Genomic DNA, 22997 nt, shown 5'->3' on the forward strand with positions numbered 1-22997 from the left:
TTCTCTTTGAGGCTCAGTGAGGTGACATTTTTATATCTACAAGGATGGGGGGATTTTATTGGCATCTAGGGGTCACTTCTGGTCTAGAGACTCGCTCTGTCCTTCCAGATTCTAATTGAGGACCATCTGTCTATGATTGGTCACTGAATGAAGAGAATACGGAGTCCTGTGCGTCTTCTGGTCTGTTTCAGGTCTGAATTCAGCCCAAAATTTGGGCTGAAATGCGACCTAAACGGGTAATGGAGATGTATTGGATCCCCTGCTGTGAGCCGCTGTGAACTCCAGTGTGAACCCAGCCAAAGTTTGATCTCTGATAGTCAGTGAAGGGGGGAGGGGATGAAAGCCAATAACAGCGAGTGACCTGAAGGACAATCATGGAAATTCCCAGTGTAACCGGCCAATCAGAAGTCTGTCTTTGTATAACTTTCATCTAGGTGACATGTCTGGGTCCCTCACATAGAAGATTTATAGGATAATTCTCACCTCAGGTACTGCAGAGTACAGCCAGGATGTCTGAGCCCCTCACATAGAAGTTTTATTCCAGAGTCTTCCAGATTATTTTTTGATAACTTTAGTGTGGTGAGGGATCGATTATTGATAAGAATGGATCTGAGATCATCACAGATGGAAGAAGTCATACCACATTCCTCCAACCTGCAGAGACAAATCCAGACACATGATATTATATTATAAGATTAATGTGTAATACAGTATAAAGAGGGGGCACTCAGTCACCCCCTTATTTTATTTATTTATTTCAGGTACTTATATAGCTCTGTCAATTTATGCAGTGCTTTATGTACCCGGTTATTAAGCAGGACCTCACACAGTGTCTCATACAGTGGCTTCTGAAATTGATAGATAAAGGAAAGGATCTGGGGGGGTTTATGAAATAAAACAGCAGAATTTCTGATGGTGGATACCCCAGTGACCCGAATATTCCATCACCTTCCTAATGTCCACAAATCAGGAGTTCCCATTGAAGATCACTGGATTGTGGCAGGAATAGGATCCCTTATAGAGAATGTAGGGGGGAGGGGTGGATATACATTTACAGCTTTTAGTGCTGAGACTTCTGGGATATATTAGAGATACAAGTACTATATTGGTGGATATTCCACATTTACAATGGGATTCTACATTCACATGGGGGACACTTCACATTAAAGCACTTTATTTTTCCATCCCCCATTCTTTAGTGTCTCCAGCAATCAGATATCATCTCTATAGATATAGACCATATACTAGGATGTTACAGGAATTATTACAGAGGATGTAAAGCATGAACATTTTTTACCTTAACCACTTCAGCCCCGGAAGGATTTACCCCCTTAATGACCAGAGCACTTTTTACAATTTGGCACTGCGCTGCTTTATCTGGTAATTGCACGGTCCTGAAAATGGCGGAGAGAGATAGATAGGGAGACAATTGCTGGTGTTCTGATCCTATTAATACCACAGGCAGGCAGCTGCAGTATTTAATAGTTAGTGTACTGTGTCCTCTGCACAGTGTGCACCTAAAGCTACCTAAAGACAATTGCTGGTGTTCTGATCCTATTATTACCACAGGCAGGCAGCTGCAGTATTTACAATTAGTGTACTGTGTCCTCTGCACAATGTGCACCTAAAGCTACCTGAAGACAATTGCTGGTGTTCTTCTGATCCTATTAGTACCACAGGCAGGCAGCTGTAGTATTTACAGTTAGTGTACTGCGTCCTCTGCACAGTGTGCACCTAAAGCTACCTGAAGACAATTGCTGGTGTTCTGATCCTATTATTACCACAGGCAGGCAGCTGCAGTATTTACAATTAGTGTACTGTGTCCTCTGCACAATGTGCACCTAAAGCTACCTGAAGACAATTGCTGGTGTTCTTCTGATCCTATTAGTACCACAGGCAGGCAGCTGTATTATTTACAGTTAATGTACTGTGTCCTCTGCACAGTGTGCACCTAAAGCTACCTGAAAACAATTGCTGGTGTTCTTCTGATCCTATTAATACCACAGGCAGGCAGATGCAGTATTTACAGCTAGTGTACTTTGTCCTCTGCACAGTGTGCAGCTAAAGCTACCTGAAGAAAATTGCTGGTGTTCTTCTGATTCTATTAATACCACAGACAGGCAGCTGCAGTATTTACAGTTAGTGTACTGTGTCCTTTGCACAGTGTGTACCTAAAGCTACCTGAAGACAATTGCTGGTGTTCTTCTGGTCCTATTAATACCACAGGCAGGCAACTGCAGTATTTAATAGTTAGTGTACGGTGTCCTCTGCACAGTGTGCACCTAAAGCACCTGAAGACAATTGCTGGTGTTCTTCTGATCCTATTAATACCACAGACAGGCAACCGCAGTATTTACAGTTAGCGTACTGTGTCCTCTGCACAGTGTGCACCTAAAGCTACCTGAAGACAATTGCTGGTGTTCTCATACTAATAATATACAGGCAGGCAGTTGATTCTGCTAGCTGCATTATAATCAGTGTATATATATATATATATATATATATACATCCCAGCTTTGTGCAGCTACATCTCACTGCAGGCCATTAGTATGTATGGAAGGCCAACAAGGAGAAGTAGACAGTCACAAGCCAAAAAAAAAAGGGCAAGCAGGCTCTGTGTCTAGAGGCAACAGTGCTAGTCGTGGAGACAGTGCATCCTCATCAGCACGTGGCTGTGGGACACGCTTATCCTTTTTTTTGGCAGCTGGCCGTGTTGAGCCGCAACATGCAGAAGACTTGGTAGAGTGAATTACCAAGCTGTCCTCATCCTCTCTCACCCAGGCGCAGCTGCCAATGCGACCTCTTTCCTCGGCTCAATGGCATCAGTCACTCCTTCCCTAGCCCCACCATGTCCTCCTGAGGAGTCCCTGAACTGTTTGACCACAGTGTTGGGTACATGTTTCAGGAGGATGCCCAGCATTTTGAAGGCTCCGATGATGGTACTCAGCTAGAGGAAGGCAGTAACGTGAGCCCAGAGAGAGGGGGTGCCCAAGAAGGACAGCAATCTGGCAGTTATGTTCCCCCAGCTGCAGCATACTGCCAGGTTTGCTCCAGTGATGAGGAGGGAGGGGATGATGAGGTCACTGACTCAATGTGAGTGCCTGATAGGAGAGAGGAGGAGGAGGATTCACATCTCCGAAGAGGCAGGATGTCCTCCAGGAACCAGCTTAAGGGAAGCACACTGACTGCATTACACCACAGAGCTCCGCATGTGCAGGGTGCTGCTGTCTCTGTGCATTATTCCAAAAGTTCTTTGGTGTGGGCCTTTTTGAGACGAGTGCATCAGATCCCACCACTGCTATATGCAACACATGTCTCAAGCGTATCTCGCGTGGCCAAAACATCACCCGCTTGGGCACCACATGCTTGACCAGACATATGTCAACCTGCCATGCAGTTCATGGCAAGCGTACCTAAAAAACGCACACCAAAGAACAAAGCGGACCTCTCCTTGCTCCTCATCAGCTGGGATCTCCAACCCCACTATACCTTCAGTCCTCTCTGAAACCTGCACTGAGTGGAATTAAGGTGTAGAATTAGGTGTGTCACAGCCAAGTACTTGCGGGTAATATGCTATCAGTACACCAACGTCAGATTGTACCAGGCAAGTTTCCCTGCCCCAGCTGCTGCACTGCCGAAAGAGGTTCGCTCCCAACCATCCACATGCCCAGCGGTTGAATGCTAGCTTGGCAAAATTGCTAGAACTTCAACTTCTGCCTTTTCAGTTGGTAGACTCTGCCCCCTTCCGTGAGTTTGTGGAATGTGCGGTTCCTCAGTGGCAGGTTCCCAAATGCCACTTTTTCTCACGGAAGGCGATTCCGGCTCTCTACCGGCATGTGGAAGGCAATGTCTTGGCCTCGCTGGACAGGGCAGTCAGCGGTAAGGTGCATATTACTGCTGACTCATGGTCCAGCAGGCATGGACAGGGACGTTACCAATCTTTCACGGTGCATTGGGTGACTCTGCTGGCAGCTGGGAAGGATGCAGGACAAGGTGCAGTAGTGTTGGAGGTTGTTCCACCACCACGCCTCCAAAATGCTACTACTGGCGATTCTGACACACCTCTCTCCTCCACCCCCTCCTCTTCTTCATCCTCCATGGCCTCTTCCTGTGCTGATTTGTCCTCCGTAGGCGTTCAAGGGGCTACGCAAGTACGCAGACCAAAAGATGCCATGTGGTGCTTGAGCTGGTGGGCTTGGGGGACAGGAGCCACACTGGAGCTGAGATTCTGTCAGCTCTGTAGGGGCAGGCTCAGAGGTGGTTGACACCACGCCAGCTTAATGCAGGAATGGTGGTTTGCCACAATGGCACCAACCTCCTCTCTGCCCTCCGACAGGGACAACTGACCCATGTGCCCCGTTTGGCTCACGTCCTTAACTTGGTGGTGCAGCAGTTCTTGGGCAGGTACCCGGGCTTACAGGATGTCCTGAGGCAGGCCAGGAAAGTCTGTGTGCATTTCCGCCGGTCATATAATGCCAGTGCTCGGCTGGCTGACCTCCAAAAGGAATTTAACCTGCCCAAGAACCGCCTAATCTGTGACATGCCCACCAGGTGGAACTCAACATTGACCATGCTGCAGCGGCTGCACAAGCATCAATGAGTACCTGTGCGACTATGGCACCAGGACAGGGTCAAGGGAGCTTGGTTTTTTCCCCATGCCAGTGGGCCATGATCAGGAATGCATGCACTGTCCTGTCACCATTTGAGGAGGCCACGAGGATGGTGAGCAGTGACAGTGCATGTATCAGTGACACTGTCCCTATTGTCCACCTGTTGGAGCACACGCTGTGTGGAATAATGGACAGGGCACTTGAGGCAGAACAGAGGCAGGAAGAGGAGGACTTCCTTACCTCTCAAGGCCCCCTTTATCCAGACAGTGTTCCTGCGTGCCTGCCGATCACACAGGAAGAGGATGAGGAGGAGGCGTAAGAGGAGGAGGATTGTGTCAGCATGGAGGTGGAGCCTGGCACTCAGCATCAGCAGCAGTCTTCAAGGGATCATTTACAGTCCCAAGAAACCCATGGACTTGTACATGGCTGGTAGGAGGTGGATGCGGATCATGTCATCCTTAGTGACCCAGAGGACTTTGGACCGAATACCTCAGCAAACCTACGCTGCATGGCCTTCCTGATCCTGCAAAGCCTGCAGAAGGATCCTCGTATTCATGGTATCAAGGAGAGGGATTGTTACTGGCTGGCAACCCTCCTTGATCCACGTTACAAGGGTAAGGTTGCGGACCTTAACTTGCCATCGCAGAGGGAGCAGAGGATGAAACATCTTCGGGAGGCCTTGCAGAAAGGTTTGTGCAACGCGTTTTCAGAGCCTGGGAGGTTACAAATTGCTGGTCCTGGACAAAGTGTTGCTGAGGCTTCGGTCAGTCACAGAAGGAGCGGTGGAGAAGGTGGCCATCTGACGGATACGTTCAGACAATTTTTTAGTCCGCAGCCCCAAGGTATGATCGGTTCCAGCAACCATAGCCAGCATCTGTTTTACATGGTTCAGGAATACCTAGGGGTAAGATCAGACTTGGACACTTTTCCCACTGAAAATCCTCTGGGTTACTGGGTCAGGATGGATCACTGGCCAGAGCTTGCACAGTATGCAATTGAGCTACTGGCCTGTCCTACATCCAGAATTCTTTTGGAACGCACATTCAGTGCTGCTGGAGGCTACCAAGCACCTGATGCTGATGTAACCGAATATTTTTTTTTGAAATGTCAGATCCCTTCAAGACTGCCTATGCTGATGCTGAGTGACCATCCTGTTATGCTGAGTGACTATCCTCTTCCTCCTCAATTTTCATGCTGATAGCTTGTAAGAACATTTTTGGTTCTGGGCCCCGCCACCAGTGGCTAAGGCCCAATTTTTCTGCCCCTGTTTAACAGGGGCGTGTAATTGCAATTTTTGATGCAATACTTTGCAGCAGGGCTCATTACTGCACTCCAACTAGAGTATCTGTGAGGGGTTGCAGTGTTGTGGCACCTGCACCAGTGCCCAAGGCCCAATTTTTCAGCCCCTGTTTAACAGGGGCATGTAATTACAGTTTTTGATGCAATACTTTGCAGCAGGGCTCATTCCTGCGCTCCAACTATAGCATCTGTGAGGGGTTGCAGTGTTGTGGCACCAGTGCTTAAGGCCCAATTTTTTTGCCCCTGTTCAACAGGGACATGTAATTACAATTCTTGACCTAATATTTCACAGCAGGGCCCGTTCCTGCACCCACCGAGAGTAACTTTGAGGGCTTACAGTATTGTGGCAACACTAATACCTAAAGGCCCCAATTTCTGCAGAGTATATAGGGCAGGCCCTACTTTCAAACATCCAACTTACAAACGACTCCTACTTGCAAACGGAAGGAGACAACAGGAAGTGAGAGGAAATCTACCCCTAGGAAGGGAAATTCTCTCCTGTAGGAGTTAATATGGGAAAAACATGTCTCCTCTTCACTGATGCTCTATCTCCAATCCTTGTTTCACTAAAAAAAACAAATTTTCAAAAAACATTTGTCATTGGGACAGAAAGTGAGGTGAAATCTTCTGAAGAGGAGCACAGACAGCAAAACAAATGTTACAGGGGTGATAACCCTTCCCTATGTTTTCCAAAAAGCTTAAAAATAGATTTTTTTTGGCTGGAGCTACACTTTAAAAATGTACCAGTTCAAAATTACAAACAGATTCTACTTAACAACAAACCTACAGTCCCTGTCTTGTTTGCACCGCCTGTATACTAGTATTCAGAGTATATATGGCCTGGGGGCCCCACGCCTTTCCTTTTTTCTATTTGCGTGCGGGGTTCCCCTTAATATCCATACAAGACCCAAAGGGCCGGGTAATGGACTGGGGGGGTAACCATGCCATTTGTCTCACTGATTTTCATCCTTATTGCCTGGGACCCGACATTACATTAAAGCTGCAAGCAGTTTTAAATGACTTTTATTACTTTAAAAATTTCATTTTGTGCAGGGACTGTTCTAAGCACGGGAAAAACGCGCCACTGTACAGGCTTACTATAGACACCCCCCAGATACGATTTTTAAAGGAACATTTCACTTTTTTTCCACTTTAAGCATTATTAAAATCACTGCTCCTGAAAAAAACTGACGTTTTTGTTAACTTTTTTTTGCATTGATACATGTCCCCTGGGGCAGGACCCGGGTCCCCAAACCCTTTTTAGGACATTAAATTGCATATTAGCCTTTAAAATTAGCACTTTTGATTTCAAAAGTTTGAGTCCCATAGACTTTAACGGGGTTCTAAAGTTTGCACAAACTTTCAGTCCATTCGCAGGTTCTGGTGTGAACCGAACCGGGGGGTGTTCGGCTCATCCCTATTGCTAAGGAAGGAACAGCATCTGGAAAGGGCATACCGGGAACTGCTAGAACACATTCAGCAGCATGCCCTAGAATTAGCAGCGGAAACTCTAGAGATGGCCATCCCCGAAGCTGAAGTGCTGACAACAAGGCAGAGCTCTGCTAGCCTCTGCCCAGCACCAATAACATCCTCTGGGTTCTATGGACAGAAGATGGTGAACCTCTATCCCCAGACACCAGTTCCAGAGACTGGGGATTTAATAAACTTCTCTGCTGAGGAAGAACAACCTTGTGAGTCTCCAGCAGAAGAGCTGGCATCTGGGCAAAACATCACTGAGCTCTGCCCAGCACCAACAGCAGCTTCAGCCTCCCTGAGAGAAGAGGCAGTCGGCCTTTTTCCCAAAACACTGACAGAGACATGGGATTTTCTGCCAGCAGCATCTGTGGAGTTACCAGAAACTTCTCCAGTTGAAGTACTGACAACTGGACAGAGGGTCCAAGACCTCTGCCCTAAACCTGCGGCAGTTTAGGAGGCCCAGGGTGAGAAGATGGCGTTCACTCCCTAGTAGCAGATCAAGATCAGCTCTTTCATGATCAGCTCGCGGCTATAATGAATTGTCGGTCCCAGCAATTCAGGTCCCTTTGGGTCTGGTATGGATATTAAGGGGAACCCCGTGCCAAAATTAACCACTTGCGGCCCGCCGGCTGTCATATGACGGGCAAGAGGCGCGGCTCTCATTCTAAGAGGGCGCCATATAATGCTCTCGCCTTCCCGGCCCACCAGGGGGCGCGCAAGTGTCACTGGGGACCTGATGTGTGTGCCCGGCGGCCGCGATGTCGGCCAGACACCTGCACACAAACACACAGATCCATGTCCTGTCAGGGGAGAGGAGACCGATGGTGTGTTCTCAGTACAGAGGAACACCGATCGGTCTCCTCCCCTTGTGAGTCCCTTCCCCCCACAGTTAGAATCACTACCTAGGAAACATTATTAACCCCTCGATCACCCCTTAGTGTTAACCCCTTCCCTGCCAGTCACATTTATACAGTAATCAGTGCAATTTTATATCACGGATCGCTGTATAAATGTGAATGGTCACAAAAATGTGTCAAAAGTGACCGATATGTCCGCCGCAATATGGCAGTCATGATAAAAATCGCAGATCGTCGCCATTACTAGTAAAAAAAAAATCATAAAAATGCTATAAATCTATCCCCTATTTTGTAGAAGCTATAACTTTTGCGCAAACCAATTAATATACGCTTATTGCGATTTTTTTTTTACCAAAAATATGTAGAAGAATACATATCAGCCTAAACTGAGGAAAAAAATAGTTTAAAAAAAAAATGGATATTTATTATAGCAAAAAGTAAAAAATATTGTGTTTTTTTTCAAACTTATCACTCTTCTTTTGTTTATAGCGCAAAAAATAAAAACCACAGAGGTGATCAAATACCACCAAAAGAATGCTCTGTTTGTGGGGAAAAAAATTATAACAATTTCATCTGGGTATAGTGTTCCATGACCGCGCAATTGTTATTCAAAGTGTGACAGCACTGAAAGCTGAAAAATGGCCTGGGCAGGAAGGGGGTGAAGGTACCCTGTATGGAGGTGGTTAAAAAAAATGACGTGGGGATCCCCCTCAAAATCCATACCAGACCTGAAGGGTCTGGTATGGATTTTAAGGGGAACCCCGCGCCAAAATTAAAAAAAAAATGGCATGGGGTCCCCCCAAAAATCCATACCAGACCCTTTTCCGAGCATGCAACCTGGCAGGCCGCAGGAAAAGAGGGGGGACAAGAGAGCGGCCCCCCTCCTGAACCGTACCAGGCCACATGCCCTCAACAAGGGGAGGGTGCTTTGGGGTAGCCCCCAAAACACTTTGCCTCCATGTTGATGGGAACAAGGGCCTCTTCCCCACAACCCTTGCCTGGTGGTTGTGGGGGTCTGCGGGTGGGGGCTTATCGAAATCTGGAAGCCCCTTTTAAAAAAGGGACCCCCAGATCCCAGCTTCCCCCTCTGTGTGAAATGGTAACGGGGTACTAATGTACCCCTACCATTTCATTAAAAAAGTATCAAAATGGTAAAAATGACAAGACACGGCTTGGGACAAGTCCTTTATTAAAAAATAAAAAATAAAAATGTCCCACGAAGTCTTCTTCTTCTTCTCTTGCTTTGCCGACAGACGGAAAAAGAAAAATAAAAAAACAATCCACCACCATGGGAGGCTCCCACCATATGACGCGTCTTTGCTTTGACAGTTCTTTTATAACTGAGGGCGTGGCCACAGCGTGATGTTTCTGGGTGACCCCACCCCCTCTGATGCACGGGGACATCCCTATGGCTTTCCTGGATCGTCAGAGGGGGGCAGGGTCACCCAATTACTGGTATGGAATTTGGGGGGACCCCCACGCAATTTTTTTTTTTTTTTTTTGGTTCGGGGTTCCCCTTAATATTCATACCAGACCCAAAGGGACTGGTAATGGACTGGGGGGGATCCCATGCCATTTTTTTCAATGACTTATTTTATCTGTATTGCCGGGACCGACAATTCATTATAGCCGCGAGTACTTTTAAATGACTTTTTTCCTTTAGAAATGTCATTTTGCTCTTGGACTGTTCTAAAAATGGGAAACATGTACCATTTTACAGGCATACTATAGACACCCCCCAGGTACGAAATTTAAAGGAATATTTCACTTTTATTGTTTCACTATAAGTGTTATTAAAATCACTGCTCCCGAAAAAACGGCAGTTTTTAAAACTTTTTTTTGCATTGATACATGTCCCCTGGGGCAGGACCCAGGTCCCCAAACACTTTTTATGACAATACCATGCATATAAGCCTTTAAAATTAGCACTTTTGATTTCTCCCATAGACTTTTAAAGGGTGTTCCGCGGCTTTTGAATTTGCCGCAAACACCCCAAATTGTTCGCTATTCGGGGAACAGGCAAACACCCGATGTTCGAGTCAAACATCGGGCTCATCCCTAATAAGAATCATTGAAAAAAATGGCGTGGGTTCCCCCCTCCAGTCCATTACCAATCCCTTTGGGTCTGGTATGGATTTTAAAGGAAACCATGCCAAAATTTAAAAAAAAAATGCCATGGGGGTCCCCCAAAATCCATACCAAGCCCTTCAGGTTTGGATTTTAAGGGGAACCTCGCTCCAAAATTAAATAAAAAATTGCATAGGTATACCCCCCAAAATCCATAACAGACCCTTATTCGAGCACGGAACATGGCAGGCCACAGGAAAATGGGGGGATGAGAGAGCGCCCCCCCTCCTGAACCGTACCAGGCCACATGCCCTCAAAATCGGGAGGGTGCCTTCGGGTCCCTCCAAAACACCTTGTCCCCATGTTGATGGGGACAAGGGCCTCTTTCCCACAATCCTTGCCCAGTGGTTGTGGGAGTCTGCAGCGGGGGGCTTATCAGAATCTGGAAGCCCCCTTTAAAAAGGCCCCTATGTGAATGGGTATCGGATACATTGTACCCCTACCCATTCACCAAAAAAGTGTTAAAAAGTAAAAATGATAGCAGACAGTTTTGGACTTTTGGACTGTTAATAAAGTCCTTTATTAAAAAAATAAAGTGTCCCGCGATGTCCATTCATCTTCGATCACAGCGCCAACGGACCGAGAAAAAAGAAAAAACAGAAAAATGCTGCCTCCATGGGAGGCATACCTGCGACTGCAGCCTTTTCACAATGACAGCTGTTATATAGCTGGGGGGGGGCCACCTGGTGATGTAAATGGGTGACCCTGCCCCCCTCTTACATCACGTGATGTCACATGATGTCAGAAGGGGGCGGGGTCACCTGGTTTATGTCAGCGGGTAGCCCCGTCCTTGCCTATATAAGAGCTGTCAAAGCAAAAAGACGGCAGTTGCAGGGACACCTCCCATGGAGATGGTGTTTTTCCATTTTTTTTCTCGTGAACGTCGGATGCTTTAAATGAAGATTAATGGACATCCCGGGACACTTTTTTAAAATAAAGGATTGCCCAAAAATGTCTCCTGTTATTTTTACTTTTTTGACACTTTTTTGGTGAGTAGGGGTACAATGTACTCAATACCCATTCACATAGGGGGGCCAGGATCTAGGGGCCCCCTTGTTAAAGGGGGCTTCCAGATTCTGATAAGCCCCCTGCCCGCAGACCCCCACAACCACCGGGCAAGGGTTGTGGGGAAGAGCCCCTTGTCTACATCAACATGGGGACAAGGTGTTTTGGGGGAACCCCAAGGCACCCTCCCCACATTGAGGGCATGTGGCCTGGTACGGTTTAGGAGGGTGGAGCGCTTTCTCATCCCCACTTTTTCTGCAGCCTGCCAAGTTGCATGCTCGAATAAGGGTCTGGTATGGATTTTTTATTTTGGAGCGGGGTTCCCCTTAAAATCCATATCAGACCTGAAGGGCCCAGTAATGGACTGGGGGGGAACTCACAGCATTTTTTTAATTATTTTTATCTATATTGCCGAATCTGACAATACATTACAGCCGCAAGCAATTTTAAATGACATTTTTCCTTTAGAAATGTAATTTTGCTGTGGCACAGTAAAACACATCACAAGGATGCGCTACTTTACAGGCATACTATAGACACCCCCCAGGCACAATATTTAAAGGAATATTTCATTTTTATTGTTTCACTTTAAGCATTATTAAAATCACTGCTCCCAAAAAAAACTTCAGTTTTAAAAACTTTTCTGTGCATTGGTACATGTCCCCTGGGGCAGGACCCGGGTTACCAAACACTTTTTATGGTAATAACTTGCATATAAGCCTCTAAAATGAGCACTTTTGATTTTTCACATTCGTGTCCCATAGACTTTAATGGTCTACGCACAAATTTTTAGCCTGTTCGCATGTTCTGCTGTATAGATCTGATCAGATCAAAGATATTGATCCGTTCAGATACTATACTAGTAATGGAGCTATATAGTGTGTGTGTGTGCGTGTTAGTGTGCCTGGCACTAATCTGACACTGTCTAAGATTGATGCTGACCCTAACTGACACTAAAACCTAACTGATGTCACCCGTGACACTAATACAGTGATTAGGAAAGAGATCTGTACACTATACTAGTGACACTGTGACATGGAGTGAAAGGGTTAACTGGGGGGCGATCAGAGGTGATTAAGGGGTTAAATGTGTGCCTACCTGTCCTGGTGTCAGTGTAGTGTTGGTGTACTCACAGTAAAATGTCTTCTTTTGAGCTGGAACCGAAAAGGGTTCCACAAGGGGAGATCACATCACTTCCTCTGCCTGTGTTTATATTACACAGACAGAGGACAGTCTGCTATTCACCAGAACCGATCAGCAGATCCAGGCCAGAAATCATTGGCCTGGGCCTGTAGACTGATTGGTTATGAAGCTAAACCGATCGTCGCGGGGACACACGACCGACATACAATGACGGTGAGTCACACAGGAGAGCCAACCTGATGCAGTACAACTCCTGCGGCTGGTTGTGAACCAGTTAATGTATTTTCTGCATTTTCTGTATTAAGGTAAAACATCTTCTGCATGCAACTCCCCCATACCCCCAATAATTACCTGAGACTGATCTTCATCCAGCAATATGCACAAGAGCAGAGGCTCTCTTGCCTCTCTCCCTCCTCATTGGCTCAGACACAGCAGGGGGAGCCATTGGCTTCTGCTGCTGTCAATCACAACCAATGAGGAGGGAACAGGGGGTATCTTATGGACACACAGAGCCAGGCTCAGGAGCGAGCATGTACAAGTGTCAAGCGGTTTGCTATGTGGACCCTAGCCGGGGGAGGAGCCAGGAGTACCAGCATTGGGACCCAAGAAGAGAAGGATCAAGGCTGCTCTGTGCAAAACCATTACAGAGCCGGTAAGTATGACATGTTTGTTATTTAAAAAAAAAACACAAAGCCCACCTTTACCAGACAGTCACAGCACTGGGGTTGTGGTATTACCAGTCAGTCACAGCACTGGTACTTTGGTACCAATTACCTGTATAAAGTTGTTAGTTTTCTGCATAAAGTGTATTAATACCAATTCATTAGGCTGCAACACATTGTTCCAGCACTGAGGTTGTGGTAGTAGCAGACATATATTGTATGTAGTATTTGCTTTGTATTATAATTTCTGTTGTGTAATTGTTATTTGGAAGTATCAGGATCATGTGGTTCGGTGGTTTGTTACATAGTTACACAGCTGTATAGTAACACTGGGGTTGTGGTAACACTTACCTCTGTCTGCAGGTAGGTTGTCTGTCTGTGTAATATAGAGCAGATCTACACTAGTTTGTTATTTAGTGTATAAAATATGTACAAAGATAATGAATGACAGAAAATACAACAAAGACAAAAGGACAGACACAGTCTGGCTGTGAGAATAAAACAGAAATAAACTTTTTCTGAGGATTATCCTGTGACAGGAACATGTCAGGAACATCCGCTATTCACCGGTTAGACTGGCACCATGGGAATCACCCCGTCCATATCTCAGGATCCTCAATTTATGGATGTGGGTGGAGTTTAGCCATCAGCTAATCAACCCTGGGGGGTGTTCCCTGCCCAGCCCACAAGTCGGTCCTGTTTTCAGAAGGAACCAGAGCTAAATGGGCCATGAATGGTTCTGATGGATGAGGATTGGATTTTTAACACCAGTGTGTGAGTCTTATCCCAACAAGACCAATCAGTGCTTGTCTGGTGTGATCAGACTCCATAGAACCATTCTGGGAGTTTCTCCTGGATTTTATCCTCAATACACTTACAATGGTATACAGTGCCTTGAAAAAGTATTCATAATACCCCTTGAAATTTTCCACATTTTGTCATGTTACAACCAAAAACGTAAATGTATTTTATTGGGATTTTATGTTATAGACCAACACAAAGTGGCACATTATTGTGAAGTGTGAGGAAAATTATAAATGGTTTTCAATTTTTTTTACAAATAAATATGTGAAAAGTGTGGGGGGATTTGTATTCAGCCCCCTTTACTCTGATACCCCTAACTAAAATCTAGGGGAACCAATTGCCTTCGGACGTCACCTAATTAGTAAATAGAGTCCACCCGTGTGTCATTTAATCTCAGTATAAATGCAGCTGTTCTGTGAAGCCCTCAGAGGTGTGTTAGAGAACCTTGGGGAACAAACAGCATCATGAAGGCCAAGGAACACACCAGACAGGTCAGGGATAAAGTTGTGGAGAAGGTAAAAGCAGGGTTAGGTTATAAAAAAAAAACCCGAGCTTTGAACATCTCACAGAGCACTGTTCAATCCATCATCAGAAAATGGAAAGAGTATGGCACAATTGCAAACCTACCAAGACATGGCCGTCCACCTAAACCGACAGGCTGGGCAAGGAGAGCATTTATCAGAGAAGCAGCCAAGAGGCCCATGGTAACTCTGGAGGAGCTGCAGAGATCCACAGCTCAGGTGGGAGAATCTGTCCACAGGACAACTATTATTCGTGCTCTCCACAAATCTGCCCTTTATGGAAGAGTGATAAGAAGAAAGACATTCTTGAAAGAAAGCCATAAGAAGTCCTGTTTGCAGTATGTGAGAAGCCATGTGGGGGACACAGCAAACATGTTGAAGAAGATATTCTGGTCAGATGAGACCAAAATTTAACTTTTTGGCCTAAAAGCAAAATGCTATGTGTGGCAAAAAACTAACACTGCACAACACACTAAACACATAATCCTCACTGTGAAACATGGTGGTGGCAGCATCATGTTGTGGGGATGCTTTTCTTCAGCAGGGACAGGGAAGCTGGTGAGAGTTGATGGGAAGATGGATGGAGCCAAATACAGGACAATCTTAGAAGAAAACCTGTTTGTGTCTGCAAAAGACTTGAGACTGGGACAAAGGTTCACCTTTCAGCAGGACAACAACCCTAAACATACAGCCAGAGCTACAATGGAATGGTTTAGATCAAAGCATATTCATGTGTTAGAATGGCCCAGTCATAGTCCAGACCTAAATCCAATTTAGAATCTCTGGCAAGACTTGAAAATTGCTGTTCACAGACACTCTCCATCCAATCTGACAGAGCTTGAGATGTTTTGCAAAGAAGAATAGGCAAAAATGTCCCTCTCTAGATGTGCAAAGCTGGTAGAGACATCCCCAAAAAGACTTGCAGCTGTAATTGCAGAGAAAGGGGGTTCTGCAAAGTATTGACTCAGGGGGTGCTATACAAATATTCCCCACATTTCACATATACAAAAACATTGAAAATCATTTATCATTTTCCTTCCACTTCACAATTATGTGCCACTTTGTGTTGGTCTATCACATAAAATCCCAATAAAATAAATTTATGTTTTTGGTTGTAACATGACAAAATGTGGAACATTTCAAGGGGTATGAATATTTTTTCAAGGCACTCTATGTACATGTACCCCAACATGTATGAAATCAGGAGGAATTATTTCCATTTCTGTGAGCCGTTGCAAACTCCAAAGTCTGATCTCTGATAGTCAGTTGAGGGGGAAGGGGATGAAAGTGACCTGAAGGACTATGATGGGAATTCCCAGTGTAACCGGCCAATCAGAAGTCTGTCTTTGTATAACTTTCATCTAAGGGAGAAGTCTGGATCCCTCACATAGAAGATTTATACCAGAATCCTGCAGAATATTATTTCATTTATAGGATAATTCTCACCTCAGTTGCTGCAGAATACAGCCAGGATGTCTGAGCCCCTCACATAGAAGTTTTATTCCAGAGTCTTCCAGTTTAATGTTATATGCTAAATTCAGCTTGGTGAGGGATTGGTTATCGATAAGAATGGATCGGAGATCATCACAGTCAGAGGAAGTCATACCACAATCATAGAATCTGCAGAGACAAATCCAGACATATGATATTATATTATAAGATGAATATGAGGAATTATTCTCATTTAGTGAAAAGTAACATAACATCACTAGAGCGGAATATCAGGATATACAGAATGTTATACAGAGGAAAGATCTTGTTATTAGGGAATAGGGATGAGCTTCGAGTTCGAGTCGAACTCATGTTCGACTCGAACATCGGCTGTTCGCCAGTTCTCCGAACAGCAAACAATTTGGGGTGTCCACGGCAAATTCGAAAGTCGCGGAACACCCTTTAAAAGTCTATGGGAGAAATCAAAAGTGCTAATTTTAAAGGTTTATATGCATGGTATTGTCATAAAAAGTGTTTGGGGACCTGGGTCCTGCCCCAAGGGACATGGATCAATGCAAAAAAAAGTTTTAAAAACAGCCGCTTCTTTGGGAGCAGTGATTTTAATAATGCTTAAAGTGAAACAATAAAAGTGTAATATTCCTTTAAATTTCGTAGCTGGGGGGTGTCTATAGTATGCCTGTAGAGGGGTGCATGTTTCCCGTGTTTACAATAGTCTGACAGCAAAATTACATTTCAAAGGAAAAAAGTAATTTAAAACTACTCGCAGCTATTAATGCACTGCCGGTCCGACAATACACATAAAAGTTCATTGATAAAAAGGGCATGGGAATTCCCCACAGGGGAACCCCGAACCAAAATTTAAAAAAAAAAAATGACTGGGGGTCCTCCTAAATTCCATACCAGGCCCTTCAGGTCTGGTATGGATATTAAGGGGAACCCCATCCAAAATAAAAAAAAAAATGACGTGGGGTCCCCCCAAAAATCCATACCAGACCCTTTTCCCGCAGGAAAAGAGGGGGGACGTGGGAGCGCCCCCCCTCCTGAACCGTACTAGGCCACATGCCCTCAACATTGGGAGGGTGCTTTGGGGTAGCCCCCCAAAACACCTTGTCCCCATGTTGATGGGGAGAAGGGCCTCATCCCCACAACCCTTGCCCAGTGGTTGTGGGGGTCTGCGGGCAGGGGGCTTATCGGAATCTGGAAGCCCCTTTAACAAGGGGACCCCCAGATCCCGGCCCTCCCCCCTGTGTGAAATGGTAAGGGGGTACTGTACCCCTACCATTTCCCAAAAAACGTGTAAAAAATATTAAAAATGACAAGAGACCGTTTTTGACAATTCCTTTATTTAAATGCTTCTTCTTTCTTCTATCTTCTTTCTTCTATCTTCTATCTTCCTTCGGTTTCTTCCTCCATCTTCTTCTTCTGGTTCTTCTGGTTCTTCCTCCAGTGTTCTCGTCTGACATCTTCCTCCACGGCGTCTTCTTCTCTTCTTATCGGCTGCTCTGCATCCACCAGGATGGGAGGCTCCCACTGTGTGACGCTTCTCCTCTAATGACGGTTCTTAAATAACGACCCCGCCCCCTCTGACATCACGGAGAATGCCACAGGGAAGTCTCCATCAAGTCCCTGTGCGTCAGAGGGGGGCAGGTCACCGGGTGGCCCCACCCTCCGTTATTTAAGAACCGTCAGAAGAGGAGAAGCGTTACACAGCGGGAGCCTCCCATCATGGTGGATGGGGAGCGGCCCAAGAAGAAGAGAAGAAGGCGCCACGGAGGAAAATGTCAGACGAGAACCAGAAGAACCAGAAGAAGAAGAAGATGGGGGAAGAAACCGAAGGAAGATAGAAAATAGAAGATAGGAGAAAGAAGAAGCATTTAAATAAAGGAATTGTCAAAAACTGTCTCTTCTCATTTAAACATTTTTGACACTTTTTTTGTGAAATGGTAGGGGTACTTTTGTACCCCCTTACCATTTCACACAGGGGGGAGAGCCGGGATCTGGGGGTCCCCTTGTTAAAGGGGGCTTCCAGATTCCGATAAGCCCCCCGCCCGCAGACCCCCACAACCACTGGGCAAGGGTTGTGGGGATGAGGCCCTTGTCCCCATCAACATGGGACTAGGTGTTTTGGGAGGCTACCCCAGAGCACCCTCCCAATGTTGAGGGCATGTGGCCTGGTACGGTTCAGGAGGGGGGGCGCTCTCTCATCCCCCCTCTTTTCCTGCGGCCTGCCAGGTTGCGTGCTCAGATAAGGGTCTGGTATGGATTTTTGGGGAGACCCACGCCATTTTTAAAAAAAAATTTGGCGCAGGGTTCCCCTTAAACTCCATACCAGACCTGAAGGGGCAGGAACCAGGTCCCCAAACACTTTTTATGACAATAACTTGCATATAAGCCTTTAAAATTAGCACTTTTGATTATTCATGTTCGTGTCCCATAGACTTTAATGGTGTTTGCGTGTTCTAACAAATTTTTTGCCTGTTCGCATGTTCTGGTGCGAACCGAACAGAGGGGTGTTCGACTCATCCCTATTAGGGAAGCTGTTGTAGTACTTATGTCTACACAGTATAAAGAGGGGGCGCTGTGACAGCTCAGTCACCCCCTTATGTACCCAGTTATTAAGCAGGACCTCACACAGTGTCTCATAGAGTGACTTCTGAAATTGATAGATAAAGGAAAGGATCTGGGGGTTTACGTAATAAAACAGCAGAATTTCTGATGGTGGATACCCCAGTGACCCCAATATTCCATCACCTTCATAAAGTCCACAAATCAGTAGTTCCCATTGAAGATCACCGGATTGTGGCAGGAATAGGATCCCTTATAGAGAAAGTACTATATTGGGGATATTCCACATTTACAATGGGATTCTACATTCACATGGGGGACACTTCACATTATAGCACTTTATTCTTCCATCCCCCATTCTTTAGTGTTTCCAGCAATCAGATATCATCTCCATAGATATAGATCATAGACTAGGATGTTACAGGAATTATTACAGAGGATGTAAAGGATGAAGGTTTTTTTACCTTAACCACTTCAGCCCCTGAAGGGTTTACCCCCTTAATGACCAGAGAACTTTTTACAATTTGACACTGCGCTGCTTTATCTGGTAATTGTGGTAATTGTGTGGTCATGCAATGCTGTACACAAACAACATTTGCGTCCTTTTTTCCTACAAACAGAGCTTTCTTTTGGTGATATTTGATCACCTCTGAGTTTTTTGTTTTTTTTTGAGATATAAATGAATGAACATCAAACATTTTGAAAAACAATAATATTTTCTACTTTATGTTGTAAAAAAATCCAATAAACTTAATTTTAGTTATACATTTAGGCCAAAATGTATTCAGCCACATGTCTTGGGTAAAAAAAAAATTCAATAAGCGTATATTTATTGGTTTGTTTATTTAAATTTATAGCGTCTAAAAACTTTTGTACATTTACTGGAATTTATGCAGCTTTTAGTTTATAACTGCCATCTCATTTCTTGAGGTGCTAAAAAGACAAGCCCATAGCAAAAAAAAAAAAATAGGGCTTTATAATAGGGAAAACAGTGCATAACTTTCAACAAAGGGTTAATTACAGGAAGTGAAGAGGGGAAGGCTATTAAGATTAGCTGGGAGTTTCAGGAAGGTGGGGACTGCTATGAGGGGGGACATGCAGAGCAGACACAGCAGCAGACTTCTGTTGGGACTTGGAACTGAAGAAGAAGGAAGTTTGTGTCCTCTGCCTGTATTCCACTGCCATGAGTGACTTGGATAGTCTGATCAGCAGGTCTCTTCCATGCTCGGTGGGGAGACCTCAGCTGCAGGGGACAGGACATCCCAGCCATGGCTGGATTAAGAACATCATGGGCCTGGTGCTGAGGATTTTGGTGGGCTTTTTATATATAAAAAAATGCAAACAATTTTTTGTTATAACAAATTAAATTAAATAGAGAGAGGGAGGATGAGAGAGATAGAGAGAAAGGGGATGAGAGAGGGGTGAGGGGTAAAGGAGGGAGGATGAGAGAGAGAGGATGCTCATGAGCATGCATGGGAGTGACAGCAATGCAGCCCGGCCAAGGCAAGTGACCGAAGGCACAGAACCCGGAAGACCGGGTGAAGATGGAAGCGCCTGGGACCCGCCGGATTGATCACAGCGCAGTGCTGGAGGGCTCAGTCTGACAGGTAAGTGTACCCTAATGTGCTAATATGCTGTGCATACTAGTACATCATAGCATAACCTACCTCAGGGCCTCTAAAAAGTAGTAATGTTAGCAAAGTTTACTACCGCTTTAATATCACAGGATCCCAGGAGCCTCTCATGGGGCCCCCTACTGACCCGGTGGCTCTTGGGCAGTGCCCAAGTGCATAGTTGCCAACATTTCAAAAATATTTTCAGGGACACTTTTTTTTACCAGTGGTATATTTAGAGTAGCTGACAACCCCCTATGTTCCTCTATACATCACAATAGTAATCACAAAATTAAATGAGTACTAATAATGGGCAGAACAAATGCTGAGGACTGAGAAGATTTTCTTTGGTTGAACTAACAAAAGTGTGCCCATTCTAGAGATGGTAATATTGAGGATATTCAATATAGTTTTAAAGAAATGTTTTTGTGGGTAAGAGGCATAGGGGAGGAGTATGGATGCTATAAAAGTGGGAATGTGCAAGTGAGGGAGAAGAATGAAGGGTATGACAGAGGGCACTATGTACAGGAGCGGAGTGTGGAGGGTATAACAGTGGGCACTATGCACAGGAGATGAGTGTGGAGGGTATAATAATGGGCAGTATTTACAGGGGAGAAGCGTGGAGGGTATGACAGTGTGCAGTATGTACAGGAGAGGGGTGTAGGGGGTATGCCAGTTGGCAGTATGTACAGGAGAGGAGTGTGGAGAGAAAGACAGTTGGCAGTATGTACAGGAGAGGCGTGCGGAGGGCATTATGGGTGCATTATGTACAGGAGAGGAGTGTGGAGGATATGCCAGTGGGCAGTATGTACAGGAGAGGAGTGTGGAGGGTATGCTGGGGGCAGTATGTACAAGAGAGGAGTGTGGAAGGTATTATGGGGCAGTATGTACAGAAGAGGCCTGTGGAGAGAAAGAGTGTTGGCAGTATTCACAGGAAAGGAGTGTGGAGGGTATGACAGTGGACGATGTGTACAGGAGAGGAGTGTGGTGGGTATGACAGTGGGCGGTATGTACAGGAGAGGAGTGTGGTGGGTATGACAGTGGGCGGTATGTACAGGAGAGGAGTGTGGTGGGTATGACCATGGGAGGTATGTACATGTCAGAACTATTGAGGTTAAAAGAATTAATATGAGGCCTAATCATATTATTTTACATATGTTTTTGTGGACATGAGAGAAGTCATTTTGTGATGGTTCTGGGGAGGTTAAACTAATTTTATGGCTGATGAATAGACACTGTTACTAGAGTTTTTTTTCTCTTAATGGGATCCAGTGCACATTCTCTCAAGTTATACATTTTGAGGAGTCTTAGTCAAATTGACAACCAAATCAGAAAAGGCATCTGCCAAAAGGAATGTTTGTTAGAAAAGAGAATGTGACTCAGGTTTCAAGATGAACAGAAAGATGTATAGTTATTTTTTTTCCTGTTTTCGTGACTATCTAAAGGATATAGGTTCATTTAAAACTATATTATGACCCATAAATTGTACATTGCAAATATATAAATTAGCCATAAATTCCTTTTATATATTACATTATAATAGGGCAAGTATATGCATAATTAATTAAACAATGTTACCTATTTTGGTTTATATTTTTTTTATATATTTTCCAAAATATATTCATAATATGTTGTTTGGATATATTCATAAAAATGTACTGTTATATCTATAATAACATAAGCAGAGCATGCTTATAATACTATGAATATTTATTTTTTTAGAAATTTTAAATGTGAGATTACGTATAATGGTTATTGTATGTACAGCCACACATGACCTCACCTTCCAGATATGTGAGGGGGGGAAAGGTAATTGTGTGGATTAGACATGCTTAGAAGACATATATCTCATGGACAGATGCAAAGTCTACCAAGTTTTACACATAACAGACAGTTCTTGATATTTTATGGTTTCTTTAAAACCAAAAGTTATTCGGGAATTACATTTGGTATGTTAAGCAAAACATTCGATATTGCCCATATAGATTTTGGGCAGGAAATGACTTGTGTTTGACGTCACTCCTGATGTGAAAGGCATTTCCACACCCGTTGGGGGGGAATATAGAGTATATACAACGGAGAGCTGAAAGGAAGGAGAACAGAGAAATGTAGGAATGGTAGAAATCTCGTTTGGGGGATACACAGCTGATATCTCTCAAAATAAAAAGTTTCTTAGATCTCCGGTAAAGTATTAATTTTCTGTTTTATCTTTTGGTATTGAATTATTTAGCATACACATTACTAAACCATTTCAACTTTGTAGCATAGTGTTGAAATTGTTTTATTTCTAACTGCAGTACGAAATAATTCTGTTTCAAATATAGAGAAATACACATTGTTGTATATCTCAACAAAAACTGACTTCATCAATGGTTTTGTTATGATATATGTTTAAACATAAAATTCATTAGAGAATTATCTTTACCATAAATAAGTATTGGTTAAATTACCAAACTCTGTGCACAGTATAACATTTTGTCCATGCATTTTTAAAGTGTAAGCTTGAAGGTCTATTTGTTTGAGAAGAGATCACATGTGTTGAATCAACACCTAGTTTGTTTTCATAGTCGGTAAAGCCACAGAAAGCTATTTACAAAGCCGTCAAGAAGTGTTAAGACATGGTATTTTGTAACAAGAGCTTGTGGTAAAATTTCTCATCATTTGTATCACCAATCCAATATATTTGATATTTGAATTTATATGTTTTATTTGTATCATCACCAGATATATCTGATATTATTTTGCACTGAATTTTAGTTAATATATATATATATATATATATATATATATATATATATATTAGCACATCACTGTATTCTTTATTGTCTTCAAACTAGCATGGGTAAACTAATATGAATTATTT

The 22997-nt window shown here is 44.2% G+C and overlaps 1 protein-coding gene across 1 annotated transcript in view; it reads right to left on the reverse strand.

Annotated features, from left to right (window-relative positions):
• Positions 1 to 22997, reverse strand: part of LOC141133844 (NACHT, LRR and PYD domains-containing protein 3-like) — a 133767-nt gene that overhangs the window by 47837 nt on the left and 62933 nt on the right. The window contains exons 8-9 of the mRNA XM_073623421.1: positions 15951 to 16124; positions 484 to 654 (exon numbers count right to left, since the gene is read on the reverse strand). Of these exons, the coding sequence (XP_073479522.1) occupies positions 484 to 654; positions 15951 to 16124 (345 nt within the window). The remainder of the gene's footprint in view (positions 1 to 483; positions 655 to 15950; positions 16125 to 22997) is intronic.

Source organism: Aquarana catesbeiana, linkage group LG03 (genome assembly GCF_042186555.1).
Source record: "Aquarana catesbeiana isolate 2022-GZ linkage group LG03, ASM4218655v1, whole genome shotgun sequence".
Lineage (NCBI taxonomy): Eukaryota > Metazoa > Chordata > Amphibia > Anura > Ranidae > Aquarana > Aquarana catesbeiana.